The sequence below is a fragment of the Mus musculus genome, chromosome 3 (assembly GCF_000001635.26).
Source record: "Mus musculus strain C57BL/6J chromosome 3, GRCm38.p6 C57BL/6J".
NCBI classification, from domain to species: Eukaryota; Metazoa; Chordata; class Mammalia; order Rodentia; family Muridae; genus Mus; species Mus musculus.
In genome coordinates, this window is record NC_000069.6 from 130,177,525 (window position 1) to 130,204,045 (window position 26,521).

Below are 26,521 nucleotides of genomic sequence, written 5' to 3' on the forward strand. Positions count from 1 at the left end.
AAAGTCCCATTTGTTTCTCGCATTTGACGACCTGACCTAGAGATGGGAGGCGGTGGCGGTAATTCTGTCAGTGAGGAGTCCTGGGTCAGAGCCTTGGCTCTCTCAGTAAGGAGGAGAATGCTGTCTCCCTGCATGGTTGGCTGCTTCCTTGTTCTTGAGTTGCTCGGTGAAAAGGCATCAGGACAATAGAACCCAGGTTTCAGGGGACTATGGTTCTGGAAAGGGCATCTTGATTTTGTATGATATGACAGATGGGCTCTCCAATCTTGCCCAGGCAATAGGCTAATGCATAGACACTATACAAACTCTTGGGAGGTAAGGACTCCACACTGCATGCCTTGCTTGACTTTTAGGCCCCGGGGTGATTCCAGGGTGACTTCTAATGCTGTCTGTACAGATAAAGACTGTCTTCTTACGATTTTGATTGCTGTTATTTTGGCACCACAACATATAACTACAAACTTAGCAGCTAAAACAAAACAACCTTAGTAATTATAGTTCTGGTGGTCAGGATTCCTAAATCCCTGGTGTTGATTGAGAAGGCTGTTCTCCTGGACATTCTAGGGGAGAACCCATTATACTCCTTCTTCTTGCTTTTGGAATAAAGGCTTTAGACACTCTTCTATCTTCCCAGACAATATTCCCATCCGGAATCCCCGTTTCCATTGACACAGCTCCTCTCCCTCTGCAATTCTGCTTCTGTTTTACAAGGACTCTTGGGAATAGGATATCTTTCCACCTTAAGTTCGTTAACTTCATCTACAAATGTTTTGCCTCTTAGATGTTTTAGAGTTTGGGGCATTCACGTGTGTGTGTGTGTGTGTGTGTGTGTGTGTGTGTGTGTGTGTGTGTTGCATGAGCACAGTATTATTCTTTCCATCATGGTCCTGTTCATTGACCATCTGTTTGCCTTTTCCTACTGTTGATACAAACCAAAGGCAAATTGGAATCAGCTGGGCCATAGAAGTTTTAGAGCTATTTTAATTTTTTTTGTATCTGTCTCCATGTACAAATCAAAGTAATGATGCTCTGCCGACTCTATAGAACAAAGTGGGTTCAGACCACAGAGCCTTGCTAATCCATGCATTCTTTGAGCTTGATGCAGAGAATCTTCTGGGTCTTGAAATCTTAGTGCTAAAGGCTGGCATATTTCTGACATATCATACTCACGAAAGGCATAAAGCGAAGCTAATCCTCTGGATAAAGGTCTCAAATCCATAAAATTCCAACTCTTATCTCTCCACTGAGATCTGATCATTCTAAGAGCTTATGAGAGATGCTGAAGGACCCTCTCATGGGCAACCCCCACAGACTACAGCATCATCCACGCGGACTGTGTGCTCTGCTGTTGCCATCAGCATGGAAAATGGCCTTTGTGTTTGTGTGAACTGTTTAAAGGTCTTTATTCTTTTTTTCTCTCTCATATTTCTAGAAAATGGTATGATGCAGAGGAACACCATGAGCAATAAGTTTGGCGAGATGGGGGATGACTGGATGTGCTGAAGGAATTTAGGGGAACAAGGAGAGGAGGGTGAGGAGAAGTCCGGACAGCTCCATATTGAGAAGGCAAATGGAACTGAGCAGAAGTTTGGAGGAACAATGCAGGCTAAGTTGTAACTGCTAGTGAGAGATGAATGTCGAATGGTGAGCTGTATCATTCTGGGGCTCCGGAGGTTTGGGTTTGGTATATGCATTCATTGCTCAACAGCTAAAAGATGGTAATTAGGAATTCCACAGAGGAGAGTATCGATGGCATAGAGCAGAGGCTCAAAGAGAGAACATTGAGAGGACTGGCAAAGAAAAAGTTTGCAACCCATGTACAACATTACCACCACCACCGCGGCCCACTAAACACCCACACTAAGCAACGGAGGTTAATTGGAATGTGGAAAGAACTAACATATTAAACTTTTTGGCTGGAGCTAGAGTTCAGGGTTAGGGAGCTTACTTACCTGGAACACACACACACACACACACACACACACACACACACACATCCTTCTTGAGTCCATTTAGTGTTTCTCATATGTCTATGTATTTAGAGATGACAGTCTGGAGTTGGTTCCGGAAGGAAACAGTCTCCTCCAGCAGCCATTGATTGTTAGTAGCTCTTATTCTAGGCACCGGGTCTCATGCAAGGTCCCCGATCCACGTTGGCATGTGAGCATAGTTGTTATTCAGGTCTTGAGGTCTTGTTTTATGCAACCACTTGTTGAGATTCATAAGTGCAGGCTTCCTGCTATGTCTATCCTAAGTCCCCCTTGGCACTGTAGTTTACACACGAGAAGCAACTGCTCCGGGTTAGGTATTTTGTTCATTGATTATAGTAGTAACTGGTTGTGGTAATCGGTTAGGGAGGGAAAGAAACGTACGTGACATTTCTTAAGATGAAAAGGCAAAAAGGAAGGTCTTTTGGAAGGAGAGTTAGGGTTGTGTTTTCTTCTCTAAAATCAATTGGATGCAAAATGCTACTTGTTATCAATTTAGAAAAAAAAAAAAAATCCCAGTAGAGACTTAGTAATTTGATCCAGAGGGAAGAGGCAAGCTGAGAGTCAAGGAAGAGGAAAAACTGACTTCATTCTTCAGCTCTTTCCTAAATCCTGAGAAATGTGTATGCCTCAAACACTCACAAAACAGCGAATCAGGAAAACACATTAGCACCCTAGTACAGAGAAAGAGCCCAGAGCTGGGGGGGGGGGGGGGGGCAGCATCAAGACAAGAGGAAACGGGGGAGGGGCGAGAAAACTTCCCCAGTCATCTGCAGCAAGGCGTGGGAAGGAAGGGAAGTGGGGAAGGTACCCTGCAGACGTCAGCCAGACACTTTGCCTCTGGGCATGTGGGAACGAACTGAGGGAGGAGGGAAAACGTCGCGCAAGGGCTAGATGGAGGAGCTCCTGTGGCTGCCTTTGAGCGAGGATCTGGAGAGCTGGAGCCTTCTGCTTCCGTTCTTTCCTTCAGGAGGCCATTTCTCCATTTTTTAACCCAAATAGGGGGCGCTGGGCTAAGCCAGTATAAGCCACTCTGCACAGCAGACCTCAATTCGGCCCCTGGCTAGGGCCGGAGAGATGGCCTTAGGGGGACGCTGAAGTTACTCGGTGGTGGGAGGGGGAAGGGTCTCCAAGCTCCTCTCCAATCACAGTGGTTGCTGTAGCTATTTGCATATATTATGCTAATAGAGACCTCGGGCTCCGCTCCCACCCGCGCTCCCGCCCCTTCGTGGGTCCAGGCGGGCTGGGCGAAGGTGAATATATTATGCTAATAAGGAGGCTCCTGCGGGAGGGGGCGGTCCGCGCTTCAGGCGCGCGCGCACTGTCTCACACAAGAGCATCCCGGGGTATTTAAGGCTCGCACACGCGGGTCTGCGGAGATACTTTTGGGGCCTCGCAGCTTACGATCGCTGCTTGGGTCACTCGGTCCTCTTTTTCTCTATTCCTCTACCACCCACGGGGGCTGCGCTCTCGCCGGGTCTCTGTATTTCCTTTTCTTTTTGGCCTTGAACTGATCCAGGTGGGAGACAGGTCGGCGGGTGGAAAAAGGTAGAGATAGGCAGGCAGACTCAACAGGTCGGAGCAGAGAGAGGGGCTCTCGGACCCTGCGCCTCCGCGCGGGGGACCCCTAAGGAGGTGTCGGATTGGGGGGGTCAAGAGAGCTGCCCTAGTGGGTTTCATTTCAGCTGTGACCCCAACAACACCCCCGGCGCCACACAGTCCCCGGCCGGAGGGTGCTTTTCACTCCTAGCTGGAAGGGGAGAAAGAATCTGGAGGACGGTCGGTCCACGCCTGCTGATCCGGACGCCGAGCCACGCGCAGGTCCATCTCTAAGCCCGGGCTCCGACTCTACCAACTAGTTGTGCAGCCGCAGGGACTGAACTTTGGAGGAACCGACCCTTCCTCTCATTCTAAGATTACTGGAGGAGATAGAAGGTGGAAGGCGTAGCGGAGGCCAGCGACCCCGCCACAATGTTGGTGAAGAAGCTTGCAGGGAAAGGAGGGGGACGAGAGTCTGGATCAGAAGATCCGCGCCCCTTGGGACAGCGTTGTGCCGGCACCATGCCCTCGTGCACGGCCCTGGCGACCCTCTTGTCAGTGGTTGCTGTGGCTTTCTGTTTTTATCTTGGGGTGAAAACCAACGACCTCCAGGCGAGGATTGCTGCTCTTGAATCTGCTAAAGGGACCCCTTCCTTCCATCCGCTGTCTGACACCGTGGATGAGCTGAAGGCAATGGTTCAGGAGAAAGTGGAGCGTCTCTTGGCTCAGGTGTGGAAGGCTGGGTATTTTGCACGTGAATACTGTTTTGCACAGGTGTGAGCCCTGTGTGCAGGGATAGTTTCGACCCTTAGCTGTCTGCATAGTTGACTTGACTGTATATGCCAAGTATGGAGTTAAGTACCTTGGGTATTGCTTAGTATCAAGTCTGTAGCAGATATCTTCCCTGGGTATTCCATAGTGCTTGCATGCTTAGACATATATGGGGGGTCTGGATAACGGGAGTGTGTGGAGGGGCATTTTATTTCTTTGTAGCTTTCTGGAGTCTCTTGGGAGCTCTCACTTCAACGGAGACCAATTTTTGTTGATATAAGATCTCATATCTCCTTCCCAGGGAAAGGTTAGGGAAACAGGTGTTATTAATATACAAAAGGTAATCACTTTCAAGTGAAACGATCCTATAGAGCTTGAGAATCATAAATTCCACCCTTCGAATCTTTTTTTCATGTTCAAACACTTTGAAAAAGTTTTATAGTTGGTTAAGGATGCAGTGCAGGTAATAATTGGAAGGTAGAGCTGTTGAAGCTGAGAGTTATCTTCAAGGTTGGTTTCAAATCAGGGCCATTTATTTATTTATTTATTTAAAATTTACTTCCAATGGAGAGGCTGTGTAGAGTTCACATTCACTTATGCACTCTTGACCAGCGTCTTTGGACCTATATCACTGCCTGGCTTTTGCACTGCCTGCCTATGCTTGGGCTAAAGGAAAGTGGGGGTGGGGGGGTGGGGTGGTAATTGAGGACTAGAGAAAGATGTTAGCCAAACCCTGCAATCCTGCTACCATGTCAGTGGTCATTGTCTTATTTTAGGACTTGGATTCTGTTACTTTTTGACAAGAGTCCAAGTACATATGTAAATATTCCTTATGCAAGCTATCAGATGCTGGCGAAGCAGGCATGTGGCCAGAGAGCCCCTGAGAGTCTAGTTCTCCTCAGTGCTACTGATACTGTGTCAACCCCTCTGCTTTCCCTACAGAAATCCTACGAACATATGGCTAAAATAAGAACGGCCAGGGAGGCACCTTTAGAGTGCAACTGCCCAGCAGGTAAAACGGCCCTCATTTAACAACGTTTCCTTCACAGCAGAACTCTGGAAAAAAAGAAAAAAGAAAAAAAAGGGGGGGGGTGTCTTGTGCTGTCAAGTCTACCTGTAATAATAGTGAAGAAAGACTGCAGGCCCAACCTGCTTTAATAAAACCAACATGTCTCAGTCCAAAAGATGGCAGAAAAGCCCTAAATATTGTTTTATGCAGCATGCTAAGGTCTGCTATGGGAAAGCAAGGAAGCCAGGGATGGTCACCATGAATAATATAGACAAGATGGTATGTAAAGACAGAGTTCTTAGAGTCTCAGATTGAAAGTCTTCTGTGATCTTATTAGACAATGTCATAATTTGTTGTTGTTGGTGGTGGCGGTGAAAATGGCTGTTGAACTCTTAAGACTCTGAATTCCCTGGTGTCTAATGCTTTACCAGGACAGGGTTGTCTTGTGCTTTTGGTAAACAGATGTGCAAATAACCTTTACCTCCTCGCCAGCTTGGATTCTGTCGCATCAACAAGGCTCACTCTCCTGTCTTGAAGCAGAAGACTAAAGCTATTCTTTATCTTGAGCTGCCATTATGAGCTATAACAACCTCAACGCCCTCTCAGGACAGGTTCTTATGTTTTTACTGGATTTCTGTGAAGTTTTAGGGAACTGTTTTAATGACAATACCTAAGAGAATTAGAAAAGAGAGGCATTAATGAATATCACTCCTCCAACCCCCATCCAGTCAGGGTAATTGTAACTCTCCATTCACAGACCTCTGAGAGTTGGTATTTATCTGTAGATTTAACAATTTAAAAGGTCTTGGATGAGGGCCATTGGAAACATTGACTGGATTCAAGAATATACGTCATAAAACCCCACGAGTGTTAGTGTTTTTTTTTTCAGATAAACACTGTAATTCATTTATTACGAACGGTCTAGTTTCACTTATCAGGCATGTAAGGTGATTCCTTTACATTTTATTTAATGTTTAAGAATATGATACTTGGTGCTTTATATAGTTAGGTGTTACATAGTGCCACTTGGTCAAGGGCGGATCACGTCATGAAGGATGGAGATCGCACAAGACTACGTCATTTATTGATGATGTAGCCATTTCAGTTCGGGTAAGTGCAGTGTAGGAAGTTATCAAACAACACAATTCTCTCTGTTAAGTGGTGAATGGTTGTGTATAGAAAGACTAGTTTCTGAATTTTTTTAATATCCTGAATTATTATTATTTTTTGCCACCGCCAAAACAGCTGCCACCTTACACATCAGCTTAAAATATGAACACCAGGTTGTTATAGTGTATACACTTGAAAACCTTTTTTACAAATTAAACTTAGTGTGTGTGTACAATAGCATCTGTATGGAAATCAGAGAGCAGCTTGCAGGAGTTATCTTTGTAATTCCACCAAGTGGATCCTAGGGATCAAATCCAGGCTTTGTGTGTGACAAGTGCCATCCCACTGGCCCTATGGCACAGTGATATATCCAATTACATTCGTCACCATACTGGAAATATATGATTTTTCACATAAAGGCTTTTGACTGAGAAGACAGTTCTGGAAAGATTGTTAAAACAAAAGAAAATCAAAATCAACCAACCAATCAACAACAAAAACCAACCCTCTTATCCCAGCTATGCAAAAGGCTGAGGCAGGGGGATGGCAAGTTCAGTGCTTGCCTAGGTTACAGCTTAGTAAGATTCAGTCTTAAAATCAAAAAGTTAAAAAAAAAAAGTTTGGAGAGCTTGATGTAGCTCAGTTTTAGAACACTATCCTAAAATGTACGAGACCCTGGGTTTAACCCTCAACACATGGGGGAAATATATAAAAACATACATACATAATTATATGTGAATATTTGAAAATTTAAGCTACCTCTTACGTTAGAAGAAAAATCAAGGAGGTCAGACTTGAAAATGTGGCTTTCGTTCTTAGTTGTTTTAAGTTGGGGCAGACCTCAGGACTCAGATATTTAAGGAAGTCACATTTCCATCAGAGGATTAAATACATAATCACCTCATCGCTGCTTGGGATTATTTAAATTCTGCAGACACCTGGTGCTGAGAGTCACTGACCCCACCCTTTGGAGTCCAGGACTTTTGGTATGTACTGTTTTTGCTAACTGTATTTAAAGCAGTTCGTGTTTAATTCGCTGGATTCTTATCGAGTTTGGTAAAAAGCTGAAAAGTGACCTCTCCTGCTCTGAGTTCTATTATCTGTGAAGATATGGTTCATGATGTTAAATGTAACCTAATTATCACCAGATCTGGGAGAAAGCTAATATGTTTAGAGTTGGCCTTGTGTATCTTGGGAGATTACAGTGGAGTGTTTCTCATCATAACAGGACAATTTAAATGGGATTTCCTTGTTTTTTTTTTTTTTTTTTTTTTTTTTTTTGGCTCTCAGTAACAGCTGCTATATCTCATCGCCACCACTAGAGACCCACATCACATCAGATTTTACCTGGCTTCTTAAGCAGAAGGTGTGTGTCTTCCAGCACATGGAACCAAATAATCACTGTTCTGGAAACACTTCCTTTGGCTTGCGTAATAATCAGGCATTACACAAAATAAAGACCCTGTATCCTGGAGAGAACCATTTTGAAATACAGTCAGTCAGTGAGACATTGTCTCAGGGAATGAGCGGGCCAGCCAAGGATTAGAAAGGAGATACAGCATTTCCCACCTGGTTTGACTCTTGCTGTGGCTCACTGTGACTAAGAGTTGTCACAAAGACATCTGTTTGTAGGACAGAGCTAGACAGGCCTGTGACCTCAGCTCAGTTCCTGTGGACAGGTGCCCATCCCTTGAAGTTGACACTCTTGTTGACAGTCTCAGGAATAGAGCCAAAGGCCCATGGTGGGGGGTTGGGGGGGGGAGTAATGCTATGTTGTTTGTGTTTGCTTTAATAGCTTTTGATAGACCCAAGTTCCTGAAGGGGTTTTCCAGGTAGGACGTAAGGAAATAATACAATCTCTGGTTGGTTGTTGTCCCCTTCTCGTAAGAGGGAGCTTCTGTGGGAGACGGCTGAGCTATTTACCAATAGTTTTGTAATGTAAGAGATGCACTCTCTAATTTCCATAACAACTCTTTAAGATTCTGAATTCCCTGGCGTCTAATGCTTTACCAGGACAGGTTTGTCTTGTGCCTTTGGTAAACAGATGTGCAAATAACCTTTACCTACTCACCAGCTTCTAGGGAGCTACTTTTATAGATGAGGAGGCCACGACTCAGGGAAAACAGTTAATGTACTAAAGTCAAGGTGAGAATTCATGCCCACATCTGAGGGAAGGGAAGTCGAAGACTTACTGAAGCATAGAGAATGAATGTTTAGAGCAGGTTACCCCCAGGCTGGGATTCTGGATCTGCTGTTGCTGCTGCTGCTGTGTGTCCTTGGTTGAACCAAAGAACCGAAGTGTGTTCCGTTTACTCATCCTGAAAAAAATAACCCACACACACACAAAAAAATCAGACAAGTCTTTCTTGTAGGGTGATGGTTTTTGTGAACACTCAGATGTTTTAGTGGGTATGTGTGAAGTTGTAGATGCTGCCTTTTATCTTTTTGCCTCTTCAATGTGCTACCTACACTTCACTGCTAAGCTACACTACTGAGCCAAACCCTTAAATCAGTTCTTTTCCTTGCTACTTAACTCTAGTGCACAGAGTTACAGGTTATAGGTGAGAAAAGGATCTTTGAGATGCTTGCCCAGAACTGAGTGTCTAATGGACAAACTCTGAACTAAAGCTATGCGTAACTGAAGAGCTATGCGCGTTTGGTTCTTTATAGATATTGATATTAGTCTCTTAAGTTACGTTTATCAACAGAGAGATCTTTTGACATTGGGGGTGAAGTTTGACTAAAGTACATAGACCTTGGGCTACTTGAGCGTGGGGTAGTAAAACATATCTTTGAAATTTTGAATTAGATATTTACAGATAGCTGACCTATCCGACTCATCTGTTTCAAACTTATTTTTAGTAGCTTTGCTGAGGTATGATTTATATTTCAGCCACTTTAAGGATTGTAATAAATTTGTAGTTGGGCAGCTATCCACTGTGGTCTAGTTTTAGATCATCTCTGTCTCTGTGACAGCTCACATTTACTTGGGAACTCAAGAGAAGCTTTATTTTAGAGAAGTTTTGCTTTGGAGAAACTCCAGAAAGATGAAAAAAACAACAACAGAAATGTTATCCATCAAAGCTCTTTTTAGCAGAGTACTTTTGAGGTAGCTGAGTCTTGGAGGTACCATGGGCATTGGGGGCTGGGCCTCTAGAAAGTCTGACCTTCAGATGAGAGCATATGTTGGCTCATTCTGTGGATAGGATTCTGTCAGGGCTCTCACTTGGTGTCTTACATAAAAGTATATATAAATCAGGCATGTTTATGGAAGAGTGTCTATGTCGAAGCTGATAGAGAAGGTGGGAGCCAGGCAGCCAGACAGAAGAGGTTTCGATCATTAGATCTTTTCTGAGGCCCCTGAATACCTTCTACACCTATGAAAATGATTATATATGAAGCAAGAGCAAGTGTAGGTAAATTGAATAAACCTCCCATTCATAACTGGAAGTGACACAGGCATAGGTGTCTGGCTGAAGGACAAATTTCCCATGGTTTCAGAAGACCCTGTAAATACCTTTCTTATATAAAGTGTAGAAAACTATTTCTTACTGTTATTTCATGTAGGCTACACTTTTCTTTTTTCTTCCAAAGAGACCAAACAACAAACTGAGTGCAACAAGCAATAGACTCATAATGTATAGATATTAGTTACGTAATGGAGTCTCAGAAGCAGTTTATAGATCATGAGAGTATTTGCATGAGTATTATTTAATGATAACGGCAGGCATTCTCTCGTAAGACTAAACAACACAGTGTGACATGCCAGTCCCGCCAAGCATTCGTGTTAAATTGTTTTGCTTCTAATGAGAACAACAGTTTGGGTGTGGCACTTTCAGTTGGTCTAGTAGTGACAGCTGGCAAAATGCCCTAGCCAAAGGGCCAAGGACAAATTGCCTCTTGAAGCCTTGTCCTGTGTTTAACTTGTTTGCTATGCTTGTCTGTAAACTAAGAAACTGTTTCTTTAAATGTCTCTTTTGCTACTAATTTCATGTGTTGATGAGCTGGGAGTTGAGAGGGGGGAGGAAGGGAGAGGGAGGGGGGAGGGGGGAGGGGGAGAGGTATCAACTCTTCTTGGAGTTCAGTTCACTCTTGCTCATTCTAACACGAATATGTAGGACCAATTCTCCTATAGGGCTGTGATAACCTACTTTGCTTCCCGCTGCTTTGTCTTTGTGCAGAGTCAAGCACACAGTATTGATAAAGGCGGCGTTTGACTGGCAGGTTTAGGGAAGGGAGAAGGAATGTTCAATCATCATGGGGATTAGGTAGACAGGAGCAGGCGAGGAGACATGCCAGAATCAGGACTGCTGATTCTGTAGCTAGGGGTATTTTCCTGACACAGAGGCATCCCCAGTAGACATTTATCCAAATAGCATCAGTCTGTTATCTTGAGTGGAAGCCATCCAAGACCTATCAAGAAAAAGTGCTTTAGTTCCCCCCTACACCTTTATAAACAATACTTGGTAGTTTAATGGAAGCTGAGAATGTGGAAACAAGGCATGAATCAGTCTGGGCTGTAGGCCGAAGCTCGGGATGGACTAAACGCAGAAGCATCCCCATCCTCCTTGGTTTGCCAAAATGGGTGAAATTTCATTCTGTGGTTTTTATGTAGCATGATACTTAACACTTTCATACTCCCCTCCCCCAGATATATTTTTTTTTAAGGACTGTGGTATGCTCAGATGCCTGATTTCCAGACATGAATGTTTGTTGCTATCTTTTGAGATTTGCTGTACGAGTCTATATAGAAAAAAAAAAACCTACTTAAAACTTGATGATGTAAAGGATTAAATGCTAAGAGTGGGATGCTGAAGTCATGGAGAGTCACATGTTAAGAGTGAGGACTTTTCACAGGTGTCCTATATTCCTTCGGATGGTGATGGTCATTGGATGACAGAATTCCTTGAGGACGAGGCACCAGGTGGCAAGCACCTCCTCCTTGAGACCACAAGGAGGAGGGACTGAGTTGACTAGCAGGACACCCCTTCCCTTTCTACAGTCTCCTTTCCCAGTTACATCCACTGCTGACATCTTTCTTGACCTGTACTTGCAATAGAAAAGATTAGTGAAGGTAAGCAAGGGATCTCTCTCTCTCTCTCTCTCTCTCTCTCTTGTTTTTTTATTAGATATTTTCTTTATTTACATTTCAAATGTTATCACCTTTCTTAGTTTGCCCTCCAAAAATCCCCTATTCTCTTCCCACTCCCCTGCTCCCGAACCCACCCACTCCTGGCCCAGGCATTCCCTTATACTAGGGCATAGAACCTTCACAGGACCTAGGGCCTCTCCTCCCACTGATGCCCGACTAGGCCATCCTCTGCTACATACGCTGCTAGAGCCATGAGTCTGTGTGTTTTCTTTGGTTGGTGGTTTAGTCCCAGGGAGCTCTGGAGATACTGGTTAGTTCATATTGTTGTTCCTCTGATGGGGCTGCAAACCCCTTCAGCTCCTTTGAAACTTTCTCTGGCTTCTTCATTGGGGACCCTGTGCTCCGTCCAATGGATGACTGTGAGCATCTACTTCTGTATTTGTCAGGCACTGGAAGAGCCTCTCAGGAGATAGCTATCTCAGGCTCCTGTCAGCAAGCTCTTGTTGACATCCACAATAGTGTCTTGGTTTGGTGGTTATGGGATGGATCTCCAGGTGGGACAGTCTCTGGATGGTCATTCCTTCAGTCTCTGCTCTACACTTTGTCTCTGTAACTCTTTGCATGAGTATAGCAAGGGTTTTCTTTAAGGTATGAAGGTTGCAGTCTCTTATTATATTCAAGATATTTAAAATCCATCACATTTTACTTTATTTGCACAAAGTCTCATGTAGCTCAGGCTAGCCTTGGAATCAAAATGAGGTAGGAGATGACCCTGGGCTTCCGATCTGATCCTCCCGTCTCTGCTGTGTAAATGCCATGGCCACAGGTATGCGCCATTATGCCTGGCTTTGTGTAATGCATTTCAGGAAGCCCTTTGTTAACTGGGCTTCATCTCTAGCCCCTGATTTCACATTTATGTTAGGTACTGTTTGCCTGGTCAATTTTGGGCTGGTATTCCAGTATCTAGGAAAACAAAGAGCTAAATGCAATTGAATTTGTGACATGGGGATTTTTGAGCTTCAACTTTCAAATTTCAAAGACTCTAGACTAATGTGAGGTTGCTGTCTTCCTAGACTAATGTGAAGTTGTTGTCTTGCTTTGGATATCCAGAGACATCCAGATAGGTCTCTGGAGTCTTCAGTGGCTTCAGTTGAACTTATGAAAATGGAAGCATTCCTGATTTTACCTCATATTTTATTTATTAGTCTTATCAACAAGTCATCCTTTCTTCTGTAAGAGCATGTTTGATAGACAGTGACATCAGCTATTAGAAATGTTGAAACTGTTCATCTGATATTAAAAATTTAGATTCTTGAAAGTTCTAGTCTTATAAGAATGCCTGCCATTTATTTATTTATTTTTACATCGTTTAATTCAGGTTCTACAAACTATTTCTTACTCATTTTTACACAACACACATGCTCACATACCTGTACACAGACACAAGAGTAATATATGCAAAACAAATTAAAATGTGCTGAGCACATTTAAAGCTGTTACTAATTCGTGCACTCGTACATGCGTGTGCATGTGTGCACATTCATGCACATACATGTAAATGCCCACAGAGGCCAGGAGAGAGTGACATATCTCCTAGAGGCCGAGGTACAGGTGGCCAAGAGCTGCCTAATGTAGTTGCTGAGACTTGAACTCTGGTCCTCTGTGTGAGCAGTGTATACTCTTTAACACCTGAGCTTGCTTTTAAGTCCCCACCCTTTAGATAGAAGAATAAAAACCTTCTGCTGTCCACCATTTTTCTCATAGGGACCTTGGGGTATCTCCAAAGACTCTTAGGACTCCAGAGAACACTGTTAGAAAAACTGCTGAAAGGCAGATACCAGTGTCACACTGTCAGCTGTGCTTAGAAAGAAACCACACCCACCAACACAGAACTCGTCTCCAGGATTCTATACTAGAAACATTTCTAGCAATGATGGAGCTAAATTATATAGAGAAGGGGCTGGAGAGATGGCTCTGCAGTTAAGAGCACTGGTTGCTCCTCCAGAGGACCCAAGTTCAATTCCCAGCACCCACGTGGCAGTATCCACCTGTCTGTGACTCTAGTTCCAGTGAATCTGATATCTTCACACATACACGTATGCGGCAAAACATCAATGCACCTGAAATAAAATTAATCACTAAACATTTTTATAGAGAAAATGTTGGAACAGGTATGATTATACATTTGAATTTGCATATTAGCATGGGTTGTAGGTTCCAGCAGTTATAGAAAGATTCTCTAGAAATTAATGTATTTTATCTAATAATGGGTGAGGCATGCAGTACATTTTACAGAGAAAGTATAAATCTGTTTCTAGTCCCTGCTGTAGCAAGTGCGGAAGAAGGGAAACTGAAAGACGATCTACCTGCCATTGATGTCCACTACCGCCATCAGTGGACAACTGTTGGTTGCTGTATGAAGAGCAGGTTGTGGGTAGTTGTTTGACTGAGTACAGTGCCTGCCGTAGTCGTCTTGTAGGGCATGCAGTAGAATACCCAGCAACCGTAACCATCAGTGGTGAGCAATTTTCTCTTGATTACAGAAGTCTCAATCTATGGATCTCAAGAATGTCTAGATAAAAGAGTATATGTTTTATTTTTAGCAAGCTGATTTACTTTATGGGAGAAGTCAGTTATCTATAAAGCAGCAAAGATAGGAGAGTTGATCAAGTAAGGAAGGCGAGAAGGATTGTGTGCCAAATAAATGCACTGTAAACCTCGAGAAAAGAGATGTAACCAAAGCAACTCTGCCTCCCAATGCTGCTTCCTCCTGCCGCAATGCTGCTGGATCCCCACTCACAGTTTGAACTGCAAGCCGGGAAGCCTGACTTACTACTTCTATTCATGTGATGCATCTGGAAGTTTTTAATAAAAGAAAACCTCTAGCATTGAGAAATGACATCCGTAAAGAAACTGAGGCTTTTATGTTCTTGTATTCAGTTTCCTTCTGTGCAGAGTTATTTAGGGCTCCAAATTCCAGCTACTTCTAAGGATGGTTTCCTGAATCTCAGGCTTGTTCTTGCAATCAAATTCTGAATGGGGAATGCAATGTATACTGGAAAAATTTATGTTGCCATTTTTTGAATATAAAAATGGCTAATTTACTTTTATAGCAAAGGATATACTTGGATTGAGAGACCTGGGGTATATTTTGTATTTTTCTATGTAAACCCGCAATGCATTAGACTCAGAGTATGTTTTACTTTAAACCTTCATATTTTTTTCCGGTAAGGAAAAAAAAAAAAAAAGACCCATGTTTCCATCATCAATCGTCAGGAAGAAAGCCTAGACGGAGGAATTTTATAATCATCTGCATAGCGCCCTATGTGTATCATATATCACTCCCTCATCATTTTCAATTTATTACCAGTCTGCACTTTTGCTTAACTGTACTCACGTGCTACTAGCGTTTTAAGCAGTTACACTGGCTTCACGCTTATAAGATGTGATGCGATGAATAATGGCAGTTGGATTTCTGAAATCTAAGAGTGAGCATGACAAACACAGGCACGGGGAGAGGAGTGATGCTCTGTCCCGCTCTCAGTGGAGCAGTGTTGTCCCAACAGGCTCTGCTGTTGGAACAGCTCGTGTCTATGAAACTACAAAGACAGAAGACTGTCCTCCCTCTGGTCAGGACAGCCGTGGGGGTGGGGGCAGGGGCGGGTGGGGGTGCGAACACGGGGGTGGGGGCTAGGGCGAGGGAGAGGGCTTCTGTACCTGAGATTGAGAGAGCCTGCAGAAGCCAGAAGAGAGTGTCAGATCTCCCAGAGCTGGAGTTAAAAGATGTAGTCAGCTGCCATGTGGGTGCTGGGAACTGAATCCTGGTCCCCTATAGGAGCACTATGTATTCTTAACCACTAACCCATCTCTCAGCCCCCTCCCCCACTCCACTCTTCTATTCCTTGGCTGCCTCCTCCCTTTGGTCCCAAGCTTCCCCTGGAAACAGCTGTATTCATAATTCCATCCCACGGTACTATCGAGGAACATCAAAATCAGACAGTGACAGTGTCCCCGAATTTCAAAACAGTTTTCAAACATATAGGAAATGACTCCTTTCATGACTCTATAAAAGGAACGTGGCTTAAGGATCCTATTTTCTTATGGAAGGAACTAATAAGATGTTCTATCCACTTGAAAGGAAAGCTTAAAGACAGCTACAGTTTAGGAATGTGAAGCGGATGTGTGAACAGAGGCAAAATGGGCTTGCCTGCCGTGAAAGCGGGAAGCCACCTCAGGTAACTTCAGTTTGTCACCAATTTGCATTGGCTTATTACCTATCAGCAGACGAGAGTTTATCTTACGCTGGCACTATTTAGCTACAACTTATCAAGTTATACGACGCCTCTCGGAGAATTAATGTCAGACAACTGGGAAGGGTATGGTGTGGACAGTCTCTCTTCTGGAGGACAGAGTTTCCCCTACATTTCTAAAGCAACTGGAGAGGAAGTCATACTTCAAAGGGTAGTCCAGTGAAGCAGAGCCAAGCCCCATGGGACTGTTAACAGCAGCAATGCTTCTTGGCCTCATGGCCTTCTGTGTTAGACGCTTACTGAGTTAGATGCTGGCCAGCTTTCTCATGACTGCTAAAATCAGCTATTCCTGTTAGCCTAGCTTACACACCAAGTCCGTACAGGTGCTGAGTGCTGTGCCCGCATCAGTGGGCGTGGCTTACCTAAGTGGCTCTTAAAATCATAACAGTTTGTTTCAAGCGGAAACCATGCTGGAAGACCAGTTTCTTGTGTCCAGGGACCAACACGTGCTTCCAATAGCGTGACTGGAAGGGAGGGCTGCCTCTGCCCTGCGCTTTTGGAGCTCATGGCTGAGCAATTACCTTCTCCTCTCTCCATTTCTGAATTTCCAGGGAATCACCAAGATTCCTAACAGTGGTCAATTTAAATGTCTAATATATATATAAAAAAACCTCAGAAAGGCAAAGTGTAATGACACAGTCCTCAGTCATAATAGATTTTGCAAGGAATTGTGTTATGGTTTGAAGAATGTTTGTAACTCAGTTCCATGCTCCTGATTTATATTCTCCACTGATTATATTTGGCAACAGAGTGAACACAATATGTTTACTAGCCCTGTTACTAAATTGAAATGTTGGCTCATAAATGGTATTTGTCCTATAATCTACAAAAATTCCATGTCTTCTTTTAGTAAATGTTATGGAGAGGCAAATCCCGTTTCTTCCTTTGTGAGGTTGGTGAGTATCTTGCTGATGGGCAATTCTATATCAACAGTAGAGATTTTCTCTAATGAAAATGTCCCACTATTTTGGTATATACTGCTTGCTTAACAGGCCCGCTGTACTTTATTTTGCATTATTTTCTCCAGGTAGGGCATATAAAGAGAATTTTATTTTTTTTTAATCTGAAATTCCATTTATTTATAAAACCCAACCCTCCCTTTGTCAGTATATATTGGAATAATGATTATTCAAGAAACTTCCAGCCACTTTTGGTTTCAAATGACTTGAGAACCTGCTAAAAACAGATCAAATGCTTTTGTCTGATGTTTCGATAAAATGCAGGGCAGTGGCTCTCAACCTTCCCAGTGCTGAAACTTTTAATGCAGTTCCTCGTATTGTGGTGACCCCCCCCCCCACCACAGAATTATTTTCATTGCTATACCATAACTGTAATTTTGCTACTTCTATGACTTGCAATGTAAATACCTGACATGTAGGGTATCTGATATGTGACCCCTAAAGGGGTTGTGACCTGCAGGTTGAGAGATGCCAGGGTTGAGCCGGAGGTAGAGGTATAGGTGGACAGAACCCAGTGATTTTTTTTTTTTTGATCACTTCCTTCTTATTAGCACCTCTGTGCTGGTCTGTATACTGAAGATTTTTTTTTTTGATGTGTTATCTGAACTGTTCCTCCAAGACCCTTAGTGTTTTCATAGCAACAGATGTTTATGAAGAAAAAGGCCTTCAAGGTGATACAAGTTGGGGGTGGGGCTCCGAAATCAACAAGACAAGCAATTTGTTTATTGTGAATCTGTAAAATGGTAAACACAATATAATCGGGGCACATTTTTTTTCTTCTTTTCACATAAAATAATGTGGCTAAGGTTAAGGAGTAACATGGGCTGATAAATGTTATCTACCACTTAAATAGGACTTCAGCTGAAACTGTTCGAGAGTAGTCAGGTGTTTCCCAGTTAGAAGTACGGCTGGAAGAGGGAGAAAAATGCACACAGGGCATAGAGTAGCTGGGGTTGCTCTTCCAGCTGAAATGAAGGCAACAGACAAACTGAAAGGCAAGGCTCTGGTGTGGGGAATATTAGATTAGGGGGTCCTGCTGTCAGGTTAAGTGTAAAATCAACTCAAATTCATTCAGGTAGCTGGTCTAGGAACTTTGCCAAAGAAAGCAAGTCTTGATTCATATTTAGTCTGGTCTAGAGGCCAACCCTTAACCCTTAGTTCAGTGCGTAGCTCAGCCACAGAGGCTACCCACATCAACCATACACCTCGTTTGCACTTTTGAGGAAGAACGAACTAACACACTTCACATAACTTTCTTTGGCTTCAACACGATTACCCTCCTGTGTCAATGCATTTAATGTACCTTGAGATACATCAGGATACATGGCCTGTTATGTTAAGTATGTTGCATATTTTCTCCTTGAAATTGGGCTCTTCCTCCTGTTTCCTCAGTGCTCTGTCATAGGTGGAGCAGTGGAAACTGAATTTAAGCAGTAAGCAGAATCATTTGATAGAGTAAGTATTGAATTTACATTAAAGCCCTTTACATGGAGTCTGAATCAAGGAATGTAGTAAGAGATAGCTGGAATGAATTTATTCAGTGTTTCAAAGAAATATCTAGAACACACCAAACAACATTTTTAACAAAAGTTAGCATAAAGGATGATAATGCTCTTTCTTATAAAGGAAATATTATACTTATCGTGCAAGCCTCATTGTGTCTGTATGATACTAATATAATAATGGAAATTAGCACAGTATAATTCTTTCTTTTTCTTTCTTTTCTTTCTTTATAAAAATGTTTACAGTTTTTTTTTTTTTTGAGGGTTTTCCTATGTAGCCTTGGGTATCCTGGAACTCACCTTGTTGGTAAGAATGGCCTGGACTCATGAAGATCCGCATGCCTCTGCCTCCTGAGTGCCGCTATTAAAGGCATGAGCTACCACACTTGGCTATTTCGATATTTCCCTAAGTAACTTTGCAATAGATCGTCAGATGCCTAAGTCTGTGGGGTATGGCTGTGGTTGTCTGTAAGGGCAATTACTGGCTGAAAGCTGTGAATATTTTCATTTCATAACATATGGGGATAAACCATACTTAGTGAGTGGATGAAAGTCCTTGTTTTACTGCACCCACATACTGTAGTGGCCTCTCCAAGGGTGTCAGTTAGGCTGTGAGGTGGGCTTTCCAAGGATGGGAGATGTCTCTGTAAGTAAAAAAAAAATCTCATGCAAGAAAAATGACCTGAAGTTGAATTCTGGAAGGAGGGAACTGAATCCTAACTGTTGTCCTCTGGCCTTTGTGTACACTTATATTGTGACTCATACATACACACTTTCAAGTACACGCACACATGCAAGTGCATATACACGAGCACATGTACATGTGCACCCCCCCCCCCCACACACACACACCATGCTTTTAGAATGGTGACTTTAGAAAAAGGAAGGAGTAAAGTACTGGGGGATAAACACGAGTAAAGGACATGATACACGTATGTGACAGTGTCTTAGGACCCATAATTTTGAATAATGACTACACATTAATAAAATCCCCCCACCAGCCCATTCCGTGACCCTTTATGTCAAGTCAGTAGTGTTTTGGTGGGAATAGTTTCTGTCCTTCCCCCTCCATTTATCCGTAGCAATCTTAGGTATTTCTGTCTCCTGGCCTCTTGATTACTTTCTTTTTGTTCTCTACCAGAAAATATAGCTGGTTATGTGCTAAAGTGTATTTGAATTTCGATAATCATCCTAGAGGTTTAGTCTTGAAGGCTCTGTAGGATCTTTGGTTTCTATTCTTTCCTTACATTTAGGGAGTTGGATTTAAAGCTGGGCCATAAATCCATCAGCATCCTACCGAGTGTTCTAGAGGAACTGAAGGATTGCCCAGTGGGAACTTTACTGTTCATATTAAAAAACCCAGTGATTTCACTGAGGGTTGAACTAGCTTTAAAAACAAACTCGAAGCAAAAATACAGTTTGAATCATCACGTTCCCTAGAAAGTAGGCTTTTCTGCCACTTGTGGTTTAGAGAGTCTGTGGTTTCCGTAATAGCTGTTCCTGGGATTGTTACCTAAGGGGATGGTTGCTGTTCTCAGGGTATTTTTTAAGGAAGAAAGTTTAGCAGTAAACTATAAAAGTTCTATCCTACAATTAATGCACATTTGCACATAACCAGCTATATTTTCTCCTAGAGAACAAATAAAGTCACAGCCTTAAACCATCCATGTGTAGGATTGTTTCTTAGCATCGCTTCCTCCTAACTGGCTGCCTATGACCTTTAAACTGTATTAAATTATTAAATACGCATTTAAGATGGTAAAAGGAATAACCGCATAATTGAAGGTTTAACGCCACAGTCAGCTTTTATAAACTTTTATGTTTTAGAAATTTAAATTTTCTTCTGGTTAAGTGAAGGGCACATTAGAAAAAAAATTGTGTGTGTGTGTGTGTTTTTTAATTGCATGAATATGAAATCTCATACATTTCTTGGTCCTGGGATCTAAAAATCTCACTGTAAGTGGTGTAAGTATGGCTGACACTGAATTGAAATAGGATTGCGAATCAGTTATAAGGAAGGGGCATGCTGCCTTACTTCCTGTTATGGAATGAGTGTTTCTACCATGCTGGAGTCATAGCTGACCCCTAACCTCCAGGGCATTGGCATTAAGAGTTGGGGATCTTAGAAGTGGCTGAGCAAGAAGGCAGAATTCTCTTGACTGAGGCTTCGTGCTCTCATGGAAGAGGCCTGAGGGAAATACCTTCTCCCCTCATATAAGGGGGGGCCCTTGAGGATGAGGGAACTTACAAGGCAGGCCGTAAGCCTCTGGAATCTTTGAAAATTTAATTCTATAAGCAGCATAGTTTGTGGTATTTTTTGTTGTATTAGGAAAATGTAAGATGTTTAATATTTTTATTTTTTTGGTCAAGATTAGTCCTCATTTAGGGAAAATTAATGTCATGTTTAAGTTCTCAAATTCTTCATAAATATTAAGGGAAACTAGACAGCTCTATGGGGGGGGGGATATCCTTATTGTAACTACATTCTTAATGGAGGGAAGTTTCTCCCGACTAGTCAGCCCTAAAATCTTAGTAGCATATTATACATTTTCAAAAGAAATCTACTTCTCATATATTTAATAGCATTATTTAGTTCTTCATAATACCGTAGAAGTTGGTAAAATGCGCTTGAACGCTAGGGATAAGTGTTTTACAGGAAAAATATATAAGACATTTCCCCCAGGAAATAGAGGACGCTGTTCAATAAAATTAATAGCTTAAGGCTAGAAATTATCTCTGAGGCTGCCAAGGTTCCCTTATTTCAGTATATGATTTCAGCCTATAGAAAATGCGAACGCTAGACAGGATGCAGTCATTGTGTGTTTTCTAAGTTATGTTCATGCTGGCTGTCTGGCTGGTAGTTATACCGGGTCTGGAACGATGGAGATCAGAGCCTGTTATGGGGCTGCTGCATAGAGGTGGCCCAGGCTGCTGTGTTCATTTAGCTCCTTTGTTATAAACAAACCAAACCAAACCAAACCAAACCAAAACAACAACACAGTGAATATTTGACTTCTAAAGGCGAAAAATAGTATTCACAGAAAGCCACAGCATCATACGAGACAGCTATAACAGGGTCCCTTCAGCAAAATCTTTCTGGCATATGCAATAGTGTCTGGGTTTGGTGGCTGATTATGGGATGGATCCCAAGGTGGGGTAGTCTCTGGATAGTCCATCCTTTCATCTTAGCTCCAAACTTGCCCCAGTACAGGGGAATGCCAGGGCCAAGAAGCAGGAGTGGGTGGGTAGGGAAGCAGGGTGGGGGGGGGAGGGTATAGGGAACTTTTGGGATAGCATTTGAAATGTATATAAAGAAAATATCTAATAAAAAAGAAAACAAAACAAACAAGCAGAAAAAAAAAAGAAAGCCACAGAATAACAATAATGAGATGCTAGGCCAAAATTCCACATATCGGTCAATGAAATCAGAGGCAGACAGAGAGGAATGCTGTTTGTCCTCCCAGTGGTTCCCAAGGTGTTTACCATTGTGACATTTCTCATGGCCTTCAACAAAGACCATTGTTGGTTGAGGTGAAGGGAAATACAAGTTTCCTTGGGGCATTGTTGTGAGAGTTGTGTAGTCCATAGATGGTCTCAGAAGAGGAAATTAAAAAAAAAATGGTTTCATGGAGGCGCACGCCTTTAATTCCAGCACTTGGGAGGCAGAGGCAGGCGAATTTCTGAGTTCGAGGCCAGCCTGGTCTACAGAGTGAGTTCCAGGACAACCAGGGCTACACAGAGAAACCTTGTCTTGAAAAAAAAGAAAAAAGAAAGAAAGAAAGAAAAACATTGGTTTCACACCTAAAGATTTGGTTAAGATCATCACCGCCCCCACCCCTGCCTTGGCTAAGGTTCTGTTCTTCAGCCAGATTACTTCCGTGAAGTGACTACTTGTTAGCTTAGTCGTTTAAGACAATCTTGTTATGAATGCATGCTTGTTGATGGCCTTTACCCATGAGTTCCTGTCAAGTTAAATACATTGTTCATTGAGAAAACAGTTTTCCCAACCCGCTTATCCTTTTCTGAAACATGGTTAGAAAGAAAAGTCGTTACCAATGCAGACTGAGTAATGAATTGCTCCTGGAACACAGTAGCTGCTATTTCTAGTGTGCGCTCCAAAGTCGGAGTCATAAATATGGTATTTTCTTTGGTTTTAAAAGACATATTGGCAAACTAGAGTAGTTCTAGAGGAGGAACCAAGAAAACAATCTAACTTCTCTTGCACAAAAATGAGCAGGATGGATGGGAATGGCTTGAAAAGACAAGAGTCTAGAGATGGCAGCGGAGGAGGCGGCAGCGGCAGCGGCAGTGGCAGTGGTAGAGGAGGAGGAGGAGGAGGAGGAGGAGGAGCAGCAGCAGCAGCAGCAGCAAAGGTGGTTGCTTTCCTGAGCAGTGTGGGTCATTTCTACTGTGGAGGATAGTGTTGGTCCAGGAGTCGATGGTAACAGGGAACAAATCTAGCTAAAATAAGAGGGTCTCTACACTTAAAAACAATATTCTTTTTAAATGGCTTTCTTTTGATGTAGTGGGGTCACCAAACTGAGAATTCAGTAATGATTACTATAGATCAATTTCTGCAGAGACCGCCCATACTTACTAACTTCTACCATGAAAATAATATACGGCTTAGTCTTTGAAAATTTCCTTCTCCCACCCCTACTCTCTTGGAGATCCGTTCATTGACTTCTTCAAGGTGACGTTCCCTCACCCTCAGAAGATTTAACCCACAATGCACCCCAGCGTTGTAAGAACCACACCCTCAATTTGTCACCTTGTACGTTTCAGAACCTGTGGCTGTTGCACAAAAAGGAAAGACATAATCTTTGTTCTTGAAGGCTTATCATGTGAGGATGAGAACTAGTGATGGAGAATGTAAGTCCTGGGAATGTAGTAGGCAGGGAAGAGAGGAGTGGGGCAGGGAACGTTGCAGTACAGCTTGGGATTAACCTTGAGTAGTGCTGTTGGGTTGAGGTATGCTTGAGGAAGGATGACAGGAAGGCAGGCAGATGGTCATGTGATATCTTGCCTAAGGTGATATAGTTCTTGTCATTTTGGCAACAGGTTGATGGTGAGACAAACTGCAACTCTACCAAGCAGTTGCTTTTTAAACCATTTTACATAGTAACCCCCCCCCCAAAAAAAAAACCCACAGCATTGTGTGCTATTTTAAATATTGCTTGGGGTTGAGTGGAAACGCTCACATTTTTAACATTTCTATATAGAAAAAGAAGACATCTCTTTTGGAAGATGTTTGATGACATTAAAGGGGGACTTACATTTCAGTGAAAGCAGACTTGCTCCTTGGTCCTCTGTATTTCCCGAAGGCATTTCTGTGCACTCTATGGTTGACCACGTTTATTGTTCTCTATTACATGTAACTAGACGGTACAAAGATGGCTCACTCACATCTGTGACCCTGTTTAACCCCAACTCACTAGTCTTCTTATTAGGACATGGCTGGTCATCTCAGACTAAATCTTATAAAACTTTGAGGCTTGTGATGAGATTTTTTTTTTTTTTTTTTTTTTTTTTTTTTTTTTTTGTGACAGACAGCTGCCAGTTCAAAGCCCATTTGGTGTCAGAGTTGACTAGAAATATAATGGTCCACAAGAAGAGCCCATAGGGGTTCCTATATTAGGGGAAAAGGACAGATGGCTTTCTCCATTCAAGGTCATACACGATGCACAATAGATCCAGTCCTCTATTCCTTCAGGAAGTGAGCAGTACTTTTTTTTTTTTTTTTTTTAATAGACGCACTGGCAAGACATTTCCTCATTGCTGCTGGATCCACGTGCTTTGTCAGTGGTTTCAGACTGTCCTTTTCTAAAGAGTGACACTAAAGGGTTGGGTAAATTCATAAAGAAGATCACTGTTTTTTTTTTTTAACTTTGTTTATAAAAAACAATCTTGAATTTTAAGCACAATCAAAGGGAAGTTCAACAGCCAATACTGCTGGGTCTTAATTATTTGTGAGAATTTATAACCAGTGGTTTTGGATAACATATGCTGATAATGTAAAGTTAATCACATATGTATTAGATCAGAAGATTTTAAAGCATATAACTATGTCTTGGGCTAGTCAAAGTATTAGTTATACTTAATTTATCATATTGAGGTTAGCAATTATTTTCAGTTTAGATATGTATTAGTTTCCCCTTAGTCTTTTCAAGAATGTTCCATATAGAATTGAACTTTATTTTTTTTATAATTAAGTTTGTTATTTAGCTGATATGTAAAACTATAAAATTATGCATATTAGCAGAATTTCATACAACATTTAGGGAAATGCATTAATCAACTTAAATGTGCTTAGCTCCTTCTTTATTATTTCTTTAGGGTAAGAGCTTTCCAAACATTTTCTTTTAGGTTTTAAAAAGTACAGTGGCCGGGCGGTGGTGGCACACGCCTTTAATCCCAGCACTTGGGAGGCAGAGGCAGGCAGATTTCTGGGTTCGAGGCCAGCCTGGGCTACAGAGTGAGTTCCAGGACAGCCAGGGCTATTCAGAGAAACCCTGTCTCGAAAAACCAAAACCAACCAAACAAACAAAAGTACAGTGATCTATAGTTACTCTACTATGCAACAACATATCACAACTTTGTATTTTAATTATAACTTAGTAGTGATCTGTCTAGGTTCACCTATACATTCCCTCATCTCCCCTAGCCTCTGGCAACTAGGCCTAACTTTCTTTTATCCTTCCTACCTATCTATCTATCTATCTATCTATCTATCTATCTATCTATCTATCTATCAATCATCCCAACCACAACTCCCTCCCTCCTCTCCTTGTTCCACCCTCACAAGCCCCTCCACTTTAACTCCCTTCCCTTTTCCTCAGAGAAGGGGAAGCCCACCATGCTTACCAACCCACCTTGGCACATGTAGCAGTAGGACTAATCTCATCCTGTTCAACTGAGGCCAGACAAGGCATCCCAGTTAGGGAAAGAAGATCCAGAGACAGGCACCAGAGTCAGAGACAGCCCGCACTCCAATTCTTAGGGGACCTGCATGAAGACCAAGCTGCACATCTGCTACAAAAGTGTGTGGGGCCTGGGCCCAGCCCATGCATGCTCTTTGGCTCAGGCTCTGTGAGCTGCCATGGGCCCAGGTGAGTTGACTCTGTAGATCTTCTTTTGATGTTCTGACTCCTCCAGCTCCCTCAATCTTTCTCCTCAACTCCCGCTCTCAACTTCTGTGGGATAACTTCAATTTAACTTTAGAAAGAGTGTTGTTATTTGTTTCTCTGAGTTCTTGTACTAGTTATTTTTTTGTTATTGTTGTTGTTGTTATTTAGACAAGTGGCTGGGTATTTAACATTTTTAAATGGATCAATCTTTTCTCTGGGATGTCTTAGTATATTTTCTAGATAGTTAATATAAAATATTTGATGGACGAGCCTTTAATGTGCATTCATTATATGAAAGGCAACACTCTGACTTCTATAACGAAACTAGTTTGTAAAAATACTTTTTCTTTATGCAAACTACTTTAAGGTTAAAATAGTAGCTGTTGATTTATTAGGATCATATTAAATCATGTATTTTTATCTTCAGTGTTTTTTTTACTACATTTAATGCATTTAGCTTAGAAATTTGAGATGAAAGTAATCTGTGTACAGCAAAGTAGAATGTTCTTAACTGAAGAGTTAGAAAATTTAGATTTAGAACTTTTGAATATGAGTGTGTTTTAAATCAGAGGATAAATAGAACATTTGATTGACAGGAAAGTAAAAGATACTTTGAAAGATTGAGTATGGTACAATGTACAGATGAAGGAATACACCATAATACAGTCTTAAAGTGGGAGCTCCTGACTTCATGTGCTATGAATGCAGAGTCAAAGGACAGACTTGAGTGTCATGTAATTCTGCTTTGTGATAATTAAGAAGAAATGCCCCTTAAAGCATGTTTTTTCTTATCTCCACATCTTTTACCATGCATAACTGATCTTACATGAATTATCCCATTTAAATCCTATAACAATCCCAACCCCAGATCTGGCTCGTATTATTATAGACGTGCAAGAAATCAAGTCTCGGTGCTAACACAAGGTAAAGGTAATGGTTTCTTCTGTTTTCAACTATATGGATGGGTTTTCTGTTGATAAATAATGATTATTAGCCTTAGGATCAACAGCTGATCAACTGAGAGCTGGCCTTTGGCACTTGGGTTTACTATTGGAAGTGATGGGGTCAAGTCCAGTTGCTTCTAAGCAACACAGTGTGCCTATTTAGTCGTGCT

The 26,521-nt window shown here is 42.1% G+C and overlaps 1 protein-coding gene across 33 annotated transcripts in view; it reads left to right on the top strand.

Moving 5' to 3' along the window:
- Positions 1–2,833: 2,833 nt before the first annotated feature.
- Col25a1 (collagen, type XXV, alpha 1) overlaps positions 2,834–26,521 on the top strand; it is a 419,527-nt gene continuing 395,839 nt past the window's right edge. For 10 of the 33 annotated variants that reach the window (XM_006502266.4, XM_006502281.4, XM_006502268.4 and 7 more), the window contains exons 1-2: positions 2,835–4,256; positions 5,241–5,310. In XM_006502266.4, coding sequence (XP_006502329.1) covers positions 3,960–4,256; positions 5,241–5,310 — 367 coding nt within the window. In that variant the 5' untranslated portion in view covers positions 2,835–3,959. Of the gene's footprint in view, positions 4,257–5,240; positions 5,311–26,521 lie in introns of all 33 variants that reach the window. The other 23 variants (XM_006502264.4, XM_006502284.4, XM_006502279.4 and 20 more) reach the window with 6 other exon arrangements.